This window comes from Podarcis pityusensis (genome assembly GCF_964106645.2).
Source record: "Podarcis pityusensis genome assembly, chromosome: 8".
Classification (NCBI taxonomy): Eukaryota; Metazoa; Chordata; class Lepidosauria; order Squamata; family Lacertidae; genus Podarcis; species Podarcis pityusensis.
The window spans coordinates 79183237-79202186 of NC_138033.1; the positions used below are offsets into that span (position 1 = coordinate 79183237).

Consider the following 18950-nt stretch of genomic DNA (forward strand, 5'->3'; position numbering starts at 1 on the left):
GTATACTGCAATAACTATCTTTAGAAATATCGATTGTAAGATTAGTTTGTGGTTTTTTTGTATGTAATGTTTGTTTAATAAAAGTTAAAAAGAAGTTATTAATATTGCAGTAGTTGTATAAGGGATTATTATTTTGACCGGAATGTGATTGAAATCCATAAGATTTTGGAACGCAGAAATAAAGTAAGTCATCAAGCCATCAATTCTAGCCACCTAAATTATATGAATGATTTGGTACTTGAATGATTTGGTACTTGAATAATTGGTATTAGTATAGTGGTACCTCAGGTTACAGACGCTTCATGTTACAGACACTTCAAGTTACAGACTCCGCTAGCCCAGAAATAGTACCTCGGGTTAAGAACTTTGCTTCCCACATCCCATTTGGCCGCAGTAGTGGCATACATAAATAACCTTTTTTGACACCTGGGAATTTCAGTCTGAATTACCCCCAAGAGAAAGGATTCTCTTGTTGTTTTTTGAAAAGCACTTTTAAACGTTTCCCTCCAATTCATTATGGATCATTTCCCAATACACTTTTACACACGAGTTTATGTGCCTATGGAGGTTGCTCACCGAACAGGCGCCGGTCTCAGGGTGGCAGGAATCTGAATGCCCGTTGCATTCGCACAGCGCACAGTGCCCCAGGTAGAGCCCTCCGCCTGTCCGGGTGTAGCCAGCTGCACAATCCTGCAAGAGGGACAGGGTGGCATCAGCAAACAGTGCCCCATGAGCCCACGTGCCCAGCCTGGCCCAGCGAAGAGGCTCACCTGGCAGGAAAGACCCTGGTAGCCTGGTGGGCAGCGGCATTCCTCCACCTCCAGAGCCCGGGGCAGGCTGGTGTAGGTGGGCACCGCGGTCTCCATGCTGACACCGGTGATGCCAGCCGACAGCATCTCGGTGGAGTGAGTGGCGCGGATGAGAATCTCGTCCAGGTCAGCCAGGACCATCATGAGGTGCTCCCGGGTGGCTGGCTGGCCATCTGGGCGCTTCCAGTATTGCTGGGGAGAAAAAGGGGGGAAGGTTGATACCGCGGGATGGAATCCATTGGCGCAGTCAAATGCAACATTCCTTATTTCCCTAGATTGGGCACAAGCAGGGGGGGTATCCAGTCAATGTAACCCAACTGGTCTGGAGCTTCCTCCCCCTGCATGGGACCTAGGAGTTGATGATGATGATGATAATAATAATAATAATAATAATAATAATAATAATAATTTATTATTTATACCCCGCCCATCTGGCTGGGTTTCCCCAGCCACTCTGGGCAGCTTCCAGCAAAATATGAAAACACAATTATTCATCAAATATTAAAAGCTTCCCTAAACTGGGCTGCCTTCAGATGTCTTCTGAAAGTCAGATAGTTGTTTATTATCTTGACATCTGATGGGAGGGTGTTCCACAGGGTGGGCGTCACTACTGAGAAGGCCCTCTGCCTGGGTCCCTGTAACTTTGCTTCTCATAGTGAGGGAACCGCCAGAAGGCCCTCGGTGCTGGACTTCCGTGTCCAGGCAGAATGATGGGGGTGGAGATGGACGTGGCTCTGACTCCATAAAAGTGCTGATTCACGCAGTCATTTTCTCAGTCGTTTTGTCTTTCTATTGTCTTGCTGTTCTTTCGCTGGCATGCTGCTCTCCTGCAGCCATTTTGTTATATTAATGTAAATTTTGCTGTTTGCCGGCTCTCAGCCAGCAGCACAGGAGTTCAGTCTCCATATAAGACAAACTCACAGTTTCTTTATGTAACTACCAAGTGAAGCCTGCCTTTCAGGGATCAAATCGTGAACTGAAATGTGAGTAAACTTGTTACTTTACTAAGAAAGACTCTCGTGTCTTTATTCTTTCAAGAGGGATCAAAAGGGGACACCAGGAATAGACTTAACTAAGAGATTCATATGAATCTGCAAACTAGCTTCCAGCTATATTGAGGGGAACCTGCTCTGCTACATCACTTACTAGCATGAGTAAAGGAAGAATAATACTTATTCAATATATCCTTTCCTATTATCCTTAACATTTCCACAGGTACCAGCAGAAAGCAGAGAAGCGGTTAAAGCTGACCAAAAGTCCAGAGGTAGCATTATTATCCATTTACGATGGGGTGGAAGGTTCGCAGGCTATGCTCACAAAGCAGACTTGCTCACAAATTTATTGACAGCTGCATGAATTATGATAGCTAGGAAGTGGAAGGGGCAAGCAGAATATAAAAATGGAAGAACAGTATAAAGAGGTGTGTGGGATATAGCTATGAATGATAAATTAGCATGTGCCATTAAGGTAAGACGGGGAATACGCAGGAGAAATGATTTCGATGAGATACGGAAGAGATGTTTGTGGAATTTGTACTGTTAAAACAGGAAGGGGTCAAATCATCGCAAGTGGTGTGGAAATTTTGGGAGGTTGGATAGTTATAATGGAATGGTCTTGGTGGTGGGGTGCACATTTTTATTCTTATTTATTTATGATTATTACTTTGTAATAATAATAATAATAATAATAATAATAATAATAATAATATATTTATACCCTGCCCTCCCTAGCTGAAGCCGGGCTCAGAGCAGCTAACAACAGTAAAATTATAGAACATTCTAAGATCATTTCATTATAAAATCAGTTCAAATCAGATTAATGGCAACCATTGGGCTAGAGTTCTGTGAGGATTGCCAAAGGAGGGTGTGTAAAAAGAACTGTAAAAAGAAAAGAAAGCGGTGAAGGGGCAGTAATGGAAGTGGCTTCACTGCAACTCTCCCCTCCTGAGGTTTCCTGCAACTAGTATTCAGAAGTATTGCAGCCTCTGACCATGAAGAAGCTGTTCTTGCAGAGCCAGATATGCTCATTTTGCGGGCACAGCAGAGGGACAGGACAAGTGGCAATGGACAACAGAAACAAACTGCAGGGTCCGTAAGCTTAGATCCATTGCTCCTCCTCCTCCAGTTGCTTTATTTAAGCCAGAGTGGCCAATGTTCTCTACCAAAGCAGCGTCAGTGCTGCTTGCATCCCCACCTCTCTCCCCTTCCCAGGTATGTGGGGCGGCTTCATTGCCACCAAGAGACACATTGCGCTCAGGTGCAAAAGGCGCAGGGAGGCCTCACCTCCTGGAAGATGATCTCAAAGCTCTTGCGTTCCCGAGGCCGCAGCTCCGACAGGTAGGCCACCAAGGTGATGTCGTTACCCTGGGGGCGGGGGGAGAGACACCAAAAGAGAATGTAAGAACATAAGAAGAGCTGGTTGGATCAGTCCAGTATCCTGTTCACTGTGATGCCCCTGTCCAGAGCTCGTCATGTGAAAGACAACAATCCCATGACTGCAGTCATGGAGCAGGAATTCTAACAGCCCCTAAGGGAAGCCCTCGAGGAGGATTCAAGCATGGGAGCAACCCTTCCCTCCTGTGGTTTCCAGCAACTGGGATTCAGAAGCATCGCTGCCTCCTCCCATGAAATCAGAGCATGGCCCTTGTGGCTAGTAGCCACAATGGCTAGTAGCCGCAATGGCTAGTAACCTTATTCAGAAGGTAAAGGTAAAGGACCCCTGGATGGTTAAGTCCAGCCAAAGGCGACTATGGGGTTGTGGTGCTCATCTCACTTTCAGGCCGACGGAGCCAGCGTTTGGCCACAGGCAGCTTTTCGGGTCATGTGGCCAGCAGGACTAAACTGTTCCTGGGGCAACTGGACACCATGATGGAAACCAGAGCGCACGGAAACACCGTTTACCTTCCCGCCGCAGTGGTACCTATTTATCTACTTGCACTGGTGTGCTTTTGAACTGCTAGGTTGGCAGGAGCTGGGACAGAGCAATGGGAGCTCACTCCGCCGTGGGGATTCGAACTGCTGATCTTCCGACTGGCTACCCCAAGAGGCTCAGTGGTTTAGATCACAGCGCCACCCGCGTCGCTTTTCTTACTCACATGATATTTCTGCTAGTGGACACTAAATACCCCCCCCCAAAAAACCTTTATCTAGTTGCCTCCAAATCAGAGGCATAAATAAGCATTTATGCGAGTGGTATATGTGGGGCCCAGAGCTTCCTCCAATCCCAGAAATGAGGGCCTCTGCTGCTATAGAGGTCCCGATGCCCAGCAAATTCCAGGGGATGTCCCCCCCCCACCTATCTAGCTAAACCTGGACAAACCCAGCCCTCTCCTGAGCAAGCAGGGACTCTTCCTTACAGTGATCTGCACATCAGCGTCCGGCAGTGGGGTGCCTCGTCCTCCGGCATTGTAGGAAAGGGTGTAGCGAAGGCGTCCCCCGTAGGATCCAACCTGCAAATGTGGGGCGAGAGGGGTCAGGTCATTCCATCTTGGCGCAGCTCATGGGCCTCACCCCCGCATAAGTGTCATGCACCCATCGTAAGGCCCATGTTTTGAAATTTTCAACTTCATACAAAGTGAATTTCCCTCCACTGTTGCATTTCCCCCAAAATGGTTGAGTGCATGGTTCTCCTCTTCCCCCTGCTGCCTATTTCATCCCCACAACAACCTTGCAAGGTAGGACAGACTGGGGAATTTTTAATTAAATTTAAATCAAGTAAATAGGAAGATGACTGAACTGAAACGCAAACGAGTAAGACTTCTCTAACCAGACCCAGTTTATACAAAACTAGATACAATATCATCACATTTCATAGAGTCAAATCATAATTAAAAAAAAAAAGACTTTAGGGAGTCTTTAAAAGAAATTGCACCCTGTGCATGGTGGCGAACGGCTTCTGGGGCTAGCATGGCACCCCCAAAAGCAACGTGACCCCCTTTATGATGCCGTTCACTCGCCCACTCCACCCCCACATTTTAAGTTATTCTAAAACACAGACGTCATCAGGAGGGTGTCTGCCACAAGCAGTAGAGCACCTTCTTCTGCCCTTTGGTGGTGGGAGGGGCTAAAGTGGGAGGGGCTAAAGTCATAAGTGGGTGGGGCCATCAATGCAACCGACTGGTGCCGCAGGCTACATTCCAACTATGCAGAAATCAAGTAAATACACATATCGATGTGTGACCTCTCTCCATCTTGGCAAGCGAGAGGTGTCACAATTCAAGGGCACATCCTGGCCAGGCAAAAGCACTCGGGGGGGGGGGCACAGAGAGTCTCAAGGGCTGGAAAGAGAAGCTTAGAGGGCCGGGTTGGGCTCCCAAGGCTGGAAGTAACCTGCAACCCTGCTCCAAAGATTTGCAGCTTCTTGGCGCAGAAAACGAAGAGGGTTCTGTGCATGTGCAAGGACTTCAGAGGAGCAATGAAGCTGCTGGATCAGGCCCCCTAGTCCAGCACCTTGTTTTCCCAGTGGTCAACCAGAGACCAATTATGGCAAGCCTGCAAACAGGGCCTGATAAAAACAGCAGCCTTCTCCTTACTTGTGATTCCCCACAGCTAGTTTATTCAGAGGCATTGCTGCTTCTGCAAGTGTGTCTATGCGAGAGATGAAAAGCTTCACTCCCCCCCAAAAAAACCCCCACACAGAGCGTTCTCTTTGTGATCCCCCAAGGCACGACCTTCCCTTTCTTTTTATTTCCCCCCAAATTTTTTATTCATTTTATAACACAACTAAACAACACAAACAGAAAAACAAACAATACAAACAAATTCTTGTCTTATTCTTGTTTTTTCTAAACATTGTTAGGTGAGCTTCCCCAGGTCCCCGCATCTGATTTTCATTTTACCTCATCTTAGCAGTTTACATATATCATAATTTTTAACCATTTTTTTAATCACACTTACTTTTACCATAAAAATCTCCACATTTTATCCTTACAAGTAATACTATTTTAAAATACACTATCTTCTACATACAGCCTATATCCACTTCCAAAGCTATTCTAAGATTTAAATATTAACATATCTTGCTTTATGACCTTCTCTTTAAAGTTGGCACAGGGGGCACAAAACTGCAGTGTCACCATCCATTTCATAGAATCGTGGAGCTGGAAGGGACCTTGAGGATCGTCTAGCCCCGTGGTTCCCAACGTGGGGCACACGCCCCACTGGGGGACAATTTGATTTTTAAGGGGGGCAATTTGAGAATGAATTATTAACAGTTCATGGCCTTTTAGGCTTCCTCCACGTGAATAGGACTTCACTTTTTGAATAATAAGAATTATATGTCATGGGGGTGGGTTCAGGATTTTAGAGATGCTTAGGTGGGGCATGACCAAAATAAGGTTGGGAACCAGTGGTCTAGCCCAGCCCCCTGCAATGCAGGAATATGAAACCGCCCCATACAGAGATCGAACCTGCAACCTTGGCATTATCGACATTGCTTAAAGTTTTAAGTGTATGCTTATCACATTTAGGTGGCTAAAAAGTTTGTTTTCCTTCTGGGATTGTACCCCCAAGTGCGTTTTATAAGCTGGTCTCCGACCATAATAAATTATCTATCTATCTATCTATCTATCTATCTATCTATCGACACCGTGCTCTCTGTCCTCTTTCAGAAGAACATGAGGAACAGCCTGCTGGATGAAGCCAATGGCACCCTGTTCGCACAGGGGCCAAACTGATGTCCCCATGGAAAACCAGCAAGCCAGACTGGGGCTCAAGAGCAGCGCTCCCCTTCCTGTGGTTTCCAGCAGTTGATATTCCAAACCATTGCTGCCTCTGGCTGTGGGGGCAGAGCCCTTGTGGCCAGAAGCCCCTTCCCTCCTTGATTTTGTCTCATCCTCTTCCAAAGCCAGCAAAGACAGTGGCCATGTGCCTATGCGCTGTGCGTAGGACTTTCTTTTGTTTTGATGCCACCGTCATGCAAACAGGCACACGCACAGAGCCCCCGAAATGGCTCTCATCCCTGCCCCTCACTCCCCCCCCCCCCGCAGTCCATGCAGTTAAGATTACCTTGTCCCCCAGGAAGGGGTCTGGCAGCTTCCAGTAGAAAGCGAGTTCAGGAAGGAGAGAGAAGCCCTTGTAGATTAACCAGTACTGAGACAGAAGAGGAAGATTCAGAGGAAAGTGAGGGGACCAGCTGACGGACGAGACAAATCTCAAAGTGCACAGCTCCACAACATGTGCCACAGCCAGGCAGACACCACAGCTCAGAGAGAGAGAGAGAACCACCCACTGCCCAGAACGTGCCCCAAACTCCAAGCCCATGGGGTGGGTGGGGTTCCACAACCACCCACTGACTCTATCACTCAGCCACCCACTCTCCCAAAGCGCTGTCGCAACCACATTCTCCATCTGCCTCGTTCTCTCTGGCTGCTTTGGACCACAACTCCCATCAGCCCCGAGTTGTGAATTGCAAACCCAGTGTCAGGCTTCTGGAACTTAGCTTCCTCCCCCGCTTTGGCAGCAGATAAGCAGAACAAAACGAAAGGAGTCTCTTACCAGTTAGAAATTTTAATGATCACAGAGAGAGAACAAAGAATCCATTTCCTAGGAACGGCGGTGCTCCCAATTAAGGGCTCCACCCACTTCCTCCCTGGTCACCCACTTCATTTCCACAACTTGTAACCTGATCTAGCAACCGCTGTGCTTTCTGCGCTGCCACCTTTCTGCGCTGCCACCTTTCTACGCTGTGCTTTCTGTGCTGCCAAACATGAGCCCAGAATCATAGATCTGGAATGTTCCCCAATCATCCAGTCCAACCCCTGCCAATGCTTGGTTTGCATCTTCCAGATGAGCAATGCCAAAAGCAGGGTGAAGTCCAAGGCAAGAGGGAGAAAAGAGGAGCTAGCTTTGGTACCAATGGCCCCCCAAATTCCACACAGATTTTGCTTTTTTCAAAAATGCCTTCTAGATTTTTTTTGGGGGGGGCGCCTTTTTCTGCCTCTGTTCTGGACAGCTGTGTGTTTGCTGTGTGGCAGAGCTCTCCTCTTCTCACACACCTCTCGATGCCAAAGCTCCATTCGCTGCCCACTCTGCCCTGCTTGTGGGTACCTTTTTAGCCTCAGACACCCTGAGGCGGTACTGGGAGGAAGAGAGCAGGTTGCTGGAGGAATCTGAAGACCTTCCGCCGGGGATTCCTTGTCCCTGGGGCTTGAGGCCAAGAGAAGATGTTCAGTGAGAGAGGTAGAGAGAAGACAGGAAGGTAGTGGGGAGCAAAGGGAGGATGGAAGGATAGGAGAAAGGAGGGCAGGAAGGAGGGGAGGAGGAGGGAAAGGCAGACAGAAAGACAGAAAGTTGAAGGGGAAGATGGCAGGGTGGAGGGAAGGAGAGAGAAAAGGAAGGAGGGAAGAACAGAAGGAAAGATGGAAGCAGGAAGAAAAGGAAGATTGTCTCCTTTTCCCACACAGGGCAGATAGTCAAAGCTGGGAGTAAATATGGGAGAAACATACGTTCAAAATGTTGTCCATAAGAATATTATAAATTAGTTTGGAGGTGGTATCTAACACCAGTCAGATTAAATTAAATAAACAAGGAATATTCGGTGTTACGTTGGAGGGGATGCCAGGAATCCAGGAATTATATTCACATATGGTGGGGATGTAAATATTTTTTTGGCAAAGGGTGTTTAAGGAGATAACAGAAATCACTATGTTAAACCTGGCCGAAAGTCCAGAGGCAGCATTATTACCAATTTACGATGGAGTGGAAGGTTCGCAGGATAGGAAGGGCTTGCTCACAAATTTATTGACAGGTGCACGAATTATTATAGCTAGGAAGTGGAAGGGGCAAGCAGAATATAAAATGGAAGAACGGTATAAAGAGGTGTGGGAAAGTGCTATTAATGATAAATTGACATGTGCCATTAAGGTAAGACGGGGAATAGGAAGGAGAAATGACTTTGAGGAGATATGGAGGGTGTTTGTAGAATTTGTACTGTCAAAACAGAAAGGGGTCAAACCATCGCAAGAGGTGTTGAAATTTTGGGAGGTTGGCTAGTTACAATGGAACGGTCTCAGGGGTGGGGTGTACATTTTTATTCTTATTTATTTCTGATTATTACTTTGTCAAATGAATGCATGAATGAATACATAATTATTTTTTTAAAAGGAAAGAAAAGGAAGGTTGGGGAAGACAAAAGGATGGAAGGAAGGGCAGAGGGAAGGAAGGACAGAATCCCTGGAAAAGGGAATAAGACATATGCTCTGAGCCCCTCTCCCCCACCCTGTGGTTTGGCCTCCAAAGCCAATATGGCCCAGATGAGTATGATTTCAGCCAGTGCGCTGGCAGCAAGCAGATGTGCCCCAGGACAGGGCCAACCAGGGAGACCCAGGGCTCCCCTATGAGGCCAAAGAAGGGCAGGGATGTACCTGGGAGCCGGGAGCAGCAGCAAGAGAAGCGGGGAGCAGAGGAGCCCTGGCCAAGGAGGCAAAGGAGCGAGGAGGGCCAAGGTGGGCTGCCTGGGCAGCTGAGGGGGTCCGCAGTCTGGCTGGAGGGGGTTTGGGGGCGCCCTCCTCCCTCTCCTTGGGAGGAGGGGGTGCCCTGCGGGAGGAGGCCTGCCAGCGGGACAGCATCTCCCAGATTTCAGCATCGCGTCTCAACTGGGCTTCCTGCACCTGAAGGATGGAGGCGAGGGAGTCAGGGAAGGAAGAAAGAGGAGGGGAGAGAGAGAGAGAGAGAGAGAGAGAGAGAGAGAGAGAGGGGCAGACAGGCAGAGCAAAAGAGGATCTGCAGGCCCAGTACAGAGAGGTAAAGGACTCCTGGACGGTTAAGTCTAGTCAAATTCGACTATGGGGTGCGGCACTCATCTCCACTTTCAGGCCAAGGGAGCCTGCGTTTGTCCACAGACAGCTTTTCTGGGTCATGTGGCCAGCATTTCTGGCCCAATGGGACACTGTGATGAGCGCCAGAGCACATGGAAATGCCGTTTACCTTCCCGCCGCAGTGGTACCTATTTATCTATTCGTGCTGGTAGGCCTGAAAACGGTTGGGTGTCCTTGAAAAGGACAGAGCTCGGAATGGCTGCCCAACCCAGAACGAACACTGCTATCCCCAGCTAGACAGATCCCCGTGGAGCTGCCTTTCGCACTCGTTACCTGGGTGGCTCGCCGGACCCGGCCGCCAGAGCTGGGGATCCTGCCAGCTGCCACGTCCTTCCTCAGCTGCTCCTCTGTGAGGGATGTGGAGTTCTGCTGGGGCGGGACATGGGCGGTGGGCATGTTGAAAGCCGGCCGGCCTCTCACCTGGCCATGCAAAGCTGACAGCCTCCCCACACCCGACTCCCTTGAACATTAACTGTTGCCCCCCCATGCAGCGGCTCTCCTGTTTGGGGTGCCCATGCAGGGAAGGGAGGGAAAGGCAGACAGGAACACATTAGGGGGACAAATGGCACTCCCCCCAATTTGCACGAAGGGTAGGGGTCAGTTTATCTTAGGAGGCAGCACACCACAGATTTGGGGCATACACTGACAGCCATGCCACACAAGGAGACACTCAAAATTAGAAGGGCTGTAGTTCATATGTGGTGGTCATGTAAGATAACAAAGTCATTTTGGGAATTGATATACAGTGTTACCTCTGGTTACTTACCGTATTTTTCGCTCTATAAGACACACTTTTTCCCTCCTAAAAAGTAAGGGGAGATGTGTGTGCGTCTTATGGAATGAATGCAGGCTGCGCAGCTATCCCAGAAGCCAGAACAGCGAGAGGGATTGCTGCGCAGCGCTCCCTCTTGCTGTTCTAGCTTCTGGCTTAGCCCCTCTGTCCCTCCCCCCACCTCCCGGGAAAGCCCCCAAGAGCTGCGCTCCCTTTAAAGAGCCGTACGGAGCGTGTGTGCGGCTCTTGGGGGCTTTTGCCCAAGGAAGGAGAAGGGCAGCCAGTCACTGCCCCTCTTCCTTCTCCCTCCTCAGGGAAAAGCCTGCAAGCGCTGCACACTTGCTCCACGCGGCTCGTGAAAGGGAGCACTGAGCAGAGCCTAGGATGCGTAAAGGCTCTGCTCAGTGCTCCTTTTAAAGAATATTTTTTTCTTGCATTCCCCCTCTAAAATTAGGTGTGTCTTATGGTCAGGTACGTCTTACGGAGCAAAAAATATGGTAATTTGTTCCGGAGGTCCGTTCTTAATCTGAAACCGTTCTTAACCTGAGGTACCACTTTAGCCGCCGCACGATTTCTGTTCTCATCCTGAGGTAAAGTTCTTAACCTGAGGTATTACTTCTGGGATAGCAGTCTGTAACCCAAAGTGTTTGTAACCTGAGGTGTTTGTAACCCGAGGTACCACTGTATAATGAACTGGGGGAGGGAAATGTTTAAAATAACATTTGTCAAAAAAAACAGAAGCTTTTCTCTTAGGAATTACAGGTACCGACATTCCAAAAGACCAGAAAAGACTGTTTATGTACGTGACAACAGCTGCAAGGATGCTACTAGCCCAAAGATGGAAGGAAGCAACAGTCCCGACTAGGGAAGAATAGCAAGCCGAACTGCTGGACTATGCTGAAATGTCAAAACCGACCAGGAGACTCAGGAATCAAGAAGATAAAGACTTTAAAGAAGAATGGGGAAAATTCATAACTTACTGAGGAGTCAATTGCAAACAAATAAAAATGTCAGTTGGACTTAAAAAATAGCTTGTAAAGAAACTAAAGACACGGACAATTTAGAGAAATGAAAACTGTGGAGAATGTAATGATATGTAGTTTTAGAAAAAATATTTTAAGGACCCCATGTAGGAGATGGGGGGGGGGGGAGTCACGAGCTTCAGAGAATCTCATGTGTGGATATGTTAAAAGTTCTTCTTTTTTCCACTATTTTAAATTTGTTTGTGTAAAAACTGATAAAAATATTTGAAAAAAGAAAAAAAAAAGACCGGAGAGCTGTTGCCAGTCACTGTTGACAGCACTGAGCTGTTGTTATTGCCGCGATTATTTTGATTCATGACCCGCCCTTCATCCTAAGGTTCGTCAGGGCAGGTTACAACAATTTAAAATGCAAGATTAAAAAGGGTTTAAAAGAAATGGCCATCTCAATATAGGGTGGGTTGTAAAAACGTTTTTAAAAGCTAGGTAGCCCAGGGAAATCTGACTCTGTAAAAGGCTGAGCAAGCTCTGTGGCTTCTGAACAAAGAATGGCAGCCACTTTGGCACAGATGCCAGGCAGAGAACATAAGAAAGGGCTACTTTTATCTGTCCTAAATCTTCCAGCATTCAGCTTCCTCAATGCCATGCATAATAACTTCACACAGTTCTATCACGTCACCTCTCGACTCGCCTTTCCTCCAAACTGAAAAGCCCCAAACGCTGCAAACCACCTTTCTTCTTAGCGAGTCATCCTCTTGGGGCCTCCTGCCTTCGACAACCAGGCCTCACCGTACCCCGGTTTAAAAGCACACAATACAATAGCATGCCCCAGAACCCGACAAGCCCATGCTTCGTTACGGGCATCTCTGCCTGCGTACCTTGTGGGCACGGCGCATCCGGGCAAAGTAGGTTTCCTTCTGCCCGACAGTCTGGGCAGGAAAGAAATGAGAGAAAGAGAAAGAAACAGACAGAGAGAGAGAAGGTAAAGGTGGAGAGTTCATAGCCCATGCCAGACCCCCAAATACATTCAGTCCCATCATTGTGCCCCTCCTGGGAGCAAGACTCTCCCTCCTGTCCAGCTTGCCCCCCAGTATTCTAGCCAGCTCTGAAGTGGCACAGGAAAGCAGGAGCTCTGAGCAGATTGGGGGGCTGGATAAAATATTTTCCCTCAACCAGCAGGACTTTCTCATTGAACCTTGCCCCCTCCGAGTTCGAAGTGTCACCCCCTCACAAAATAAAGCACGCCTTTGCGCAACTCACGTAAGCCTGTGGAACTCCCTGCCATAGGAAGTTGCGACGGTTGCTAATTCAAGACGGGTTTGGGGGGCAGGCGATGCGCTTATAGACAAATGGCAAGCCTTGCCGGCGGCTTGTGATCTGTCAAAACTAGGGATGCCCACCCCATTATTCACAATTATATAATTCTAGAGTTGGAAGGGACCCCTGAGGGTCATCGAGTCCACCCCCTGCAATGCCTATTCGAAGGCAGGATTGTCAGAGGCTAAAGCAACAAAGGAGGTCTGCCTCCAGAATCCTAACCGCCTACCTTCCTGGGTGTTGCTTCGTGGTTTCTCTCTCTGGCTCCCAGCCATCTTGAGAGGTCCAGAGGGTGGCAACACAAGAACGGGCCTTCTCTGCTTTTATTTTTATTTTATATACTGTGATGTTTTTACGTGAACCACCCTGAGACCTCTGGGTATAGGCGGTATGTAAATTCAATAAGCAACAACAACCATCTCCCAAGAAGGAAGCCTCACTTTCCTGCTGTCCGTTAGGAGTGCCCTGATAACAGTCCCCACCCACTTCCAGCCCCGTGGAACAGCTTTCTTTGGGGGAAGGTTGGCACGGGTGTGGGGAGCTCTGGAGGCGCCCAGCCTCGTGCCACCTTCTGCTGAATCACCTGAATCTCCTCACATGCTGACTGTAAGAGGACATCCACAGGGGAACCCCTGAGTCTATCTGTGTGGTTTTCTGCTAGAAAAACCCTGGGAATAGGGAAATAATAATAGTAATAATAATAATAATAATAATAATAATTTATACCCCGCCCATCTGGCTGAGTTTCCCCAGCCACTCTGGGCGGCTCCCAATCAATTGTTAAAAACAGGTACAGCGTTAAATATTAAAAACTTTCCTAAACAGGGCTGCCTTCAGATGTCAGTTAAAGATAGGATAGCTGCTTATTTCCTTCACATCTGAAGGGAGGGTGTTCCACAGGGCGGGTGCCACTACCAAGAAGGCCCTCTGCCTGATTCCCTTTAACCAAAATTCTCACAGGGAGGGAACCGCCAGAAGGCCCTCGGCGCTGGATCTCAGTGTCCGGGCTGAACGGTCAGGTATATGAAGACGAGCAGCAAAGTCAGTCCTCAGGGAATGTGCAGGCGACCTTGGAACGGACAGCTCACGGAAGAACCCCGACCAAACCTAAGAGGAGGCGTGTAGTGGTGATAGGGGATTCCCTACTGAGGGGAACAGAAGCAGTGATCTGTGGGCCTGACAAGATGTCTCGGGCAGTGTGCTGTCTCCCCGGGGCTAAGATCCAAGATGTAACTGAACGACTGCAAGGAATCATAAAACCCACTGACAAATACCCCTTCCTCTTGGTTCATGTGGGAACCAATGACACTGCAAGCAATAGCCTCCAGAAGATCAAAAGAGACTACGAGGCTCTGGGCAGGAAATTGAAGCAATTAAATGCACAAATTGTCATCTCATCTGTCCTCCCAGTTGAACGATGTGGCCCAGGGAGAGAGGGAAAAATAGTGGAAGTGAACAGCTGGCTTCGCAAATGGTGTAAACAGGAATGGTTTGGATTCTTAGATCACGGACTGCAGTTTCTTGAAGATGGACTTCTGGCAAGCGATGGGCTGCACCTCACAACGGTTGGGAGAAATGTTTTTGCCAAAAATCTCAGAAACCTCATCAGGAGGGCTTTAAACTGACTAATGTGGGGGAGGGAGACAGTGCTCCTGAAGGTAGGAGTCTATCAATTGATGAAGATGATCATCCAAATGTCATAGACCAAATGGAGCAAACAGCACGCAGACCTAGTGGTGGGAGGAAAAAATCCTTAAATAAGAGACACGGGGGAATGATTAATGGACTTCAATGTCTGTACACTAATGCGCAAAGCATGGGAAATAAACAAGATGAGCTTGAGCTCTTGGTACAGCAAACTAAATATGACATAATAGGCATCACTGAAACCTGGTGGGATAAGTCCCATGATTGGAATGCAATAATGGGGGGATACAATCTATTTCAGAGAAACAGACCAGACAAGAAAGGAGGAGGAGTGGCGTTATATGTCAGGGATGTGTATACCTGTGAAGAGATCCAAGATTTAGAACCTCAAAGCCAAAGTGAGAGCATTTGGGTCAAAATTAAGGGAGAGAAGAATAACAGTGACCTCATTGTGGGAGTTTACTATAGATTCCCAAGCCAAACGGAGGACATAGATGATGCCTTCCTGGAACAGATGGCCAAGCATGCAAAAGGAAGGGAGATAGTAGTAATGGGGGACTTCAATTACCCGGATATTTGTTGGATGTCAAACTCAGCCAAGAGCATAAGGTCAAACAGATTCCTCACTGGCCTTGCAGACAACTTCATTGTCCAGAAAGTGGGAGAAGCAACAAGAGGAACAGCCATTTTAGATCTGGTCCTAACCAATGTTGATGACCTGGTTAGTGGGGTAGAAGTGGAAGGATCATTAGGCGCGAGTGATCATGCTCTTCTGAAGTTTACTATACAGCGGAAAGGAGCAGCCAAGCATACTAGGACTCAATTTCTTGACTTTAAGAAAGCTGACTTCATAAAACTTAGGGAAGTGCTGGGTGAGATCCCATGGACAGTAATACTAAAAGGAAAGGGAGTTCATGATGGCTGGGAGTTTGTTAAGAGGGAGATACTAAAAGCACAACGTCAGGCAATACCAATGAGACAGAAACATGGAAGGTGCCTAAAGAAGCCAGGGTGGCTATCTAAAGAACTTTTAACTGAGTTAAGATTAAAAAAGGATGTGTACAAAAAATGGAAAAGGGGGGAAACCACCAAAGAGGAATTCAAACAAATAGCCAGCACGTGTAGACACAAAGTCAGAAAAGCTAAAGCACAGAATGAACTCAGGCTTGCTAGAGAGGTTAAAAGCAACAAAAAAGGCTTTTATGGGTATGTCCGTAGCAAAAGGAAGAACAAAGAAACAGTGGGGTCACTCAGAGGAGAAGATGGTGAAATGCAAACAGGGGACAAAGAAAGAGCTGAACTCCTCAATGCCTTCTTTGCCTCAGTCTTCTCCGATAAAGAAAACAATGCCCGACCTGAAGAATTTGGAGCAAATGATTCAGCAAAGGAAACACAGCCCAGAATAACTAAGGAGATAGTACAAGAATACTTGGCTAGTTTAGATGTATTCAAGTCTCCAGGGCCAGATGAACTGCATCCAAGAGTATTAAAAGAACTGGCAGATGTGATCTCAGAACCACTGGCAGTCATCTTTGAGAATTCCTGGAGAACAGGCGAAGTCCCGGCGGACTGGAGGAGGGCAAATGTTGTCCCTATTTTCAAAAAGGGGAAAAGAGAGGACCCAAATAATTACCGCCCAGTCAGTCTGACATCAATACCAGGGAAGATTCTGGAGCAGATCATTAAGCAAACAGTCTGTGAGCACCTAGAAAGGAATGCTGTGATCACCAATAGTCAGCATGGATTTCTGAAAAATAAGTCATGTCAGACCAACCTGATCTCGTTTTTTGACAGAATTACAAGCCTGGTAAATGAAGGGAACGCAGTGGATGTAGCCTACCTTGATTTCAGCAAGGCATTTGACAAGGTGCCCCATGATATTCTTGTAAAGAAGCTGGTAAAATGCGGTCTTGACTATGCTACCACTCAGTGGATTTGTAACTTATTAATGTGATTTTTCTTCTTTTGAAACTTTAATAAATATTATTTAAAAAAATAATAAAAAAATAAAAATAAAATGCGGTCTTGACTATGCTACCACTCAGTGGATTTGTAACTGGCTGACTGACCGAACCCAAAGGGTGCTCATCAATGGTTCCTCTTCATCCTGGAGAAGAGTGACTAGTGGGGTGCCACAGGGTTCTATCTTGGGCCCGGTCTTATTCAACATCATTATCAACGACTTGGATGATGGACTCAAGGGCATCCTGATCAAATTTGCAGATGACACCAAACTGGGAGGGGTGGCTAACAACCCAGAGGACAGGATCACACTTCAAAACAACCTTGACAGATTAGAGAACTGGGCCAAAACAAACAAGATGAATTTTAACAGGGAGAAATGTAAAGTATTGCACTTGGGCAAAAAAAAATGAGAGGCACAAATACAAGATGGGTGACACCTGGCTTGAGAGCAGTACATGTGAAAAGGATCTAGGAGTCTTGGTTGACCACAAACTTGACATGAGCCAACAGTGTGACGCGGCAGCTAAAAAAGCCAATGCAATTCTGGGCTGCATCAATAGGAGTATAGCATCTAGATCAAGGGAAGTAATAGTGCCACTGTATTCTGCTCTGGTCAGACCTCACCTGGAGTACTGTGTCCAGTTCTGGGCACCACAGTTCAAGAAGGACACTGACAAACTGGAACGTGTCCAGAGGAGGGCAACCAAAATGGTCAAAGGCCTGGAAACGATGCCTTATGAGGAACGGCTAAGGGAGCTGGGCATGTTTAGCCTGGAGAAGAGGAGGTTAAGGGGTGATATGATAACCATCTTCAAATATATAAAAGGATGTCACATAGCGGAGGGAGAAAGGTTGTTTTCTGCTGCTCCAGAGAAGCGGACACGGAGCAATGGATCCAAACTACAAGAAAGAAGATTCCACCTAAACATTAGGAAGAACTTCCTGACAGTAAGAGCTGTTCGACAGTGGAATTTGCTGCCAAGGAGTGTGGTGGAGTCTCCTTCTTTGGAGGTCTTTAAGCAGAGGCTTGACAACCATATGTCAGGAGTGCTCTGATGGTGTTTCCTGCTTGGCAGGGGGTTGGACTCGATGGCCCTTGTGGTCTCTTCCAACTCTATGATTCTATGATGGGGTGGAGACACTCATTCAGGTATACAGGACGAGGCCGTTTAGGGCTTTAAAGGTAACAACAACAACAACAACAATAATAATAATAATAATAGGGAGGGGGTGGAATTCCTCCCTTCTTTCCCACCAAAATCACCACCACCACATTTGTGTTCCACCTGCCTTCCAAAGAGCTACTCTGTTCTCATTTAATCTTCACAAGAGCCCTGCGAGGCAAGCTAGGCTGACCGAGTCCCAAGGCCCAAGGTCACTCCCGCGAGCTTCGTGCGCCAGAAAAGTGAGGCTTCTTTCCTGGGAGATGGCTGGGAGGACGAGAGAGAAACCGTGAAGCAGCACCCAGGAAGATTTGCACCTTAGTCGCCCAGGTCCTAGTCTGGCACCCAATGTGCACTCTGATCTGTGCACCCTCCTTGCTTGAAAACAGGCCGTTGCGCCGTGACAGAACACTTGCCTTGCACGCAGAAGGCTCCGGGTTCAACCCCCGCTGGCAGCATCTTAGGTAAGGCTGGGGAGACCTCTGCCTGAAGTCCTGGAGAGCCACTGCTGCCAGTCAGTGTAGACAATACTGAGCTAGATGGACCCAATGGTCCGTCTGAATCCTCATCGGCCTCCTAGCATCCTTCCTTTCTCTTTTGTCTCCTTCTTTAAGTTGGTACCCATGGACTTACCTTCAAAGCCAGGTTCTGCTCTCACCTCTCTCTGGAAACAACCTATGAATTCCCATCCCGCCCCCCGCCCCCCAAATCATTGCCTTGGTCATAGCTGTCAACCTTCCCTTTTTTGGCGGGAAATTCCCTTATTTCCTGCTGCTATCCCGGATTGTTAGATATCCTGTAGACTGTCCCCGGGACAGGTGAGGCTGCTGATCCCTTATTTTCGAGGCTGCCGATCCCTTAATTTCAAATCTGAAAGTTGACAGCTATGGCCTTGGTTCACAACGGACCATGAGGAACACGATTCGAAGAGACTGTCCGGGGAGGATGACCAGAGGCCACAGGAATGGGTTAAAGAGTTGCTAGCGCTACTCCCTGCATCCCACAGAGCAGGGCTCTCACCTTGTCGCCCAGGTAGGTCTCCGGCAACTGCCAGTGGTAGGTTTCCTCCCCCAGCTGCCCAAAGCGGGCATAGGAGAGCTGCGGACCCTCGGGGGACATCTCCACCGTGAAGCCGGTCTCGATCCGGGTGGTGTGTTGGCGGTTGACCAGTGAGAATCCCTGGAAATTTCTGGGAAGGAAAGGCGTGGTGATCTGCGGGGAAAGAGCAGAGATGGCGCTAATAATAATAATAATTTATTTATACCCCCGCCCATCTGGCTGGGCTTTCCCAGCTACTCTGGGCGGCTTCCAACAAAATATTAAAATACTGTAATACATCAAACATTAAAAGCTTCCCTAAACAGGGCTGCCTTCAGGTGTCTTCTAAAAGTCTGGTAGTTGCTGTTCTCTTTGATCTCTGGTTGGAGGGCGTTCCACAGGGAGGGCGCCACTACCGAGAAGGCCCTCTGCCTGGTTCCCTGT

At 47.9% G+C, this 18950-nt stretch overlaps 1 protein-coding gene across 18 annotated transcripts in view; it reads right to left on the reverse strand.

The window, feature by feature from the left end:
- Positions 1–18950, reverse strand: part of HSPG2 (heparan sulfate proteoglycan 2) — a 230749-nt gene that overhangs the window by 86925 nt on the left and 124874 nt on the right. For 10 of the 18 annotated variants that reach the window (XM_081017900.1, XM_081017915.1, XM_081017911.1 and 7 more), the window contains 10 exons: positions 18489–18680; positions 12255–12305; positions 9898–9993; positions 9172–9417; positions 7856–7954; positions 6815–6898; positions 4165–4257; positions 3092–3172; positions 771–1001; positions 577–690 (listed from right to left, as the gene is read on the reverse strand). In XM_081017900.1, the coding sequence (XP_080874026.1) occupies positions 577–690; positions 771–1001; positions 3092–3172; positions 4165–4257; positions 6815–6898; positions 7856–7954; positions 9172–9417; positions 9898–9993; positions 12255–12305; positions 18489–18680 (1287 nt within the window). The remainder of the gene's footprint in view (positions 1–576; positions 691–770; positions 1002–3091; positions 3173–4164; positions 4258–6814; positions 6899–7855; positions 7955–9171; positions 9418–9897; positions 9994–12254; positions 12306–18488; positions 18681–18950) is intronic. The other 8 variants (XM_081017905.1, XM_081017904.1, XM_081017907.1 and 5 more) reach the window with 4 other exon arrangements.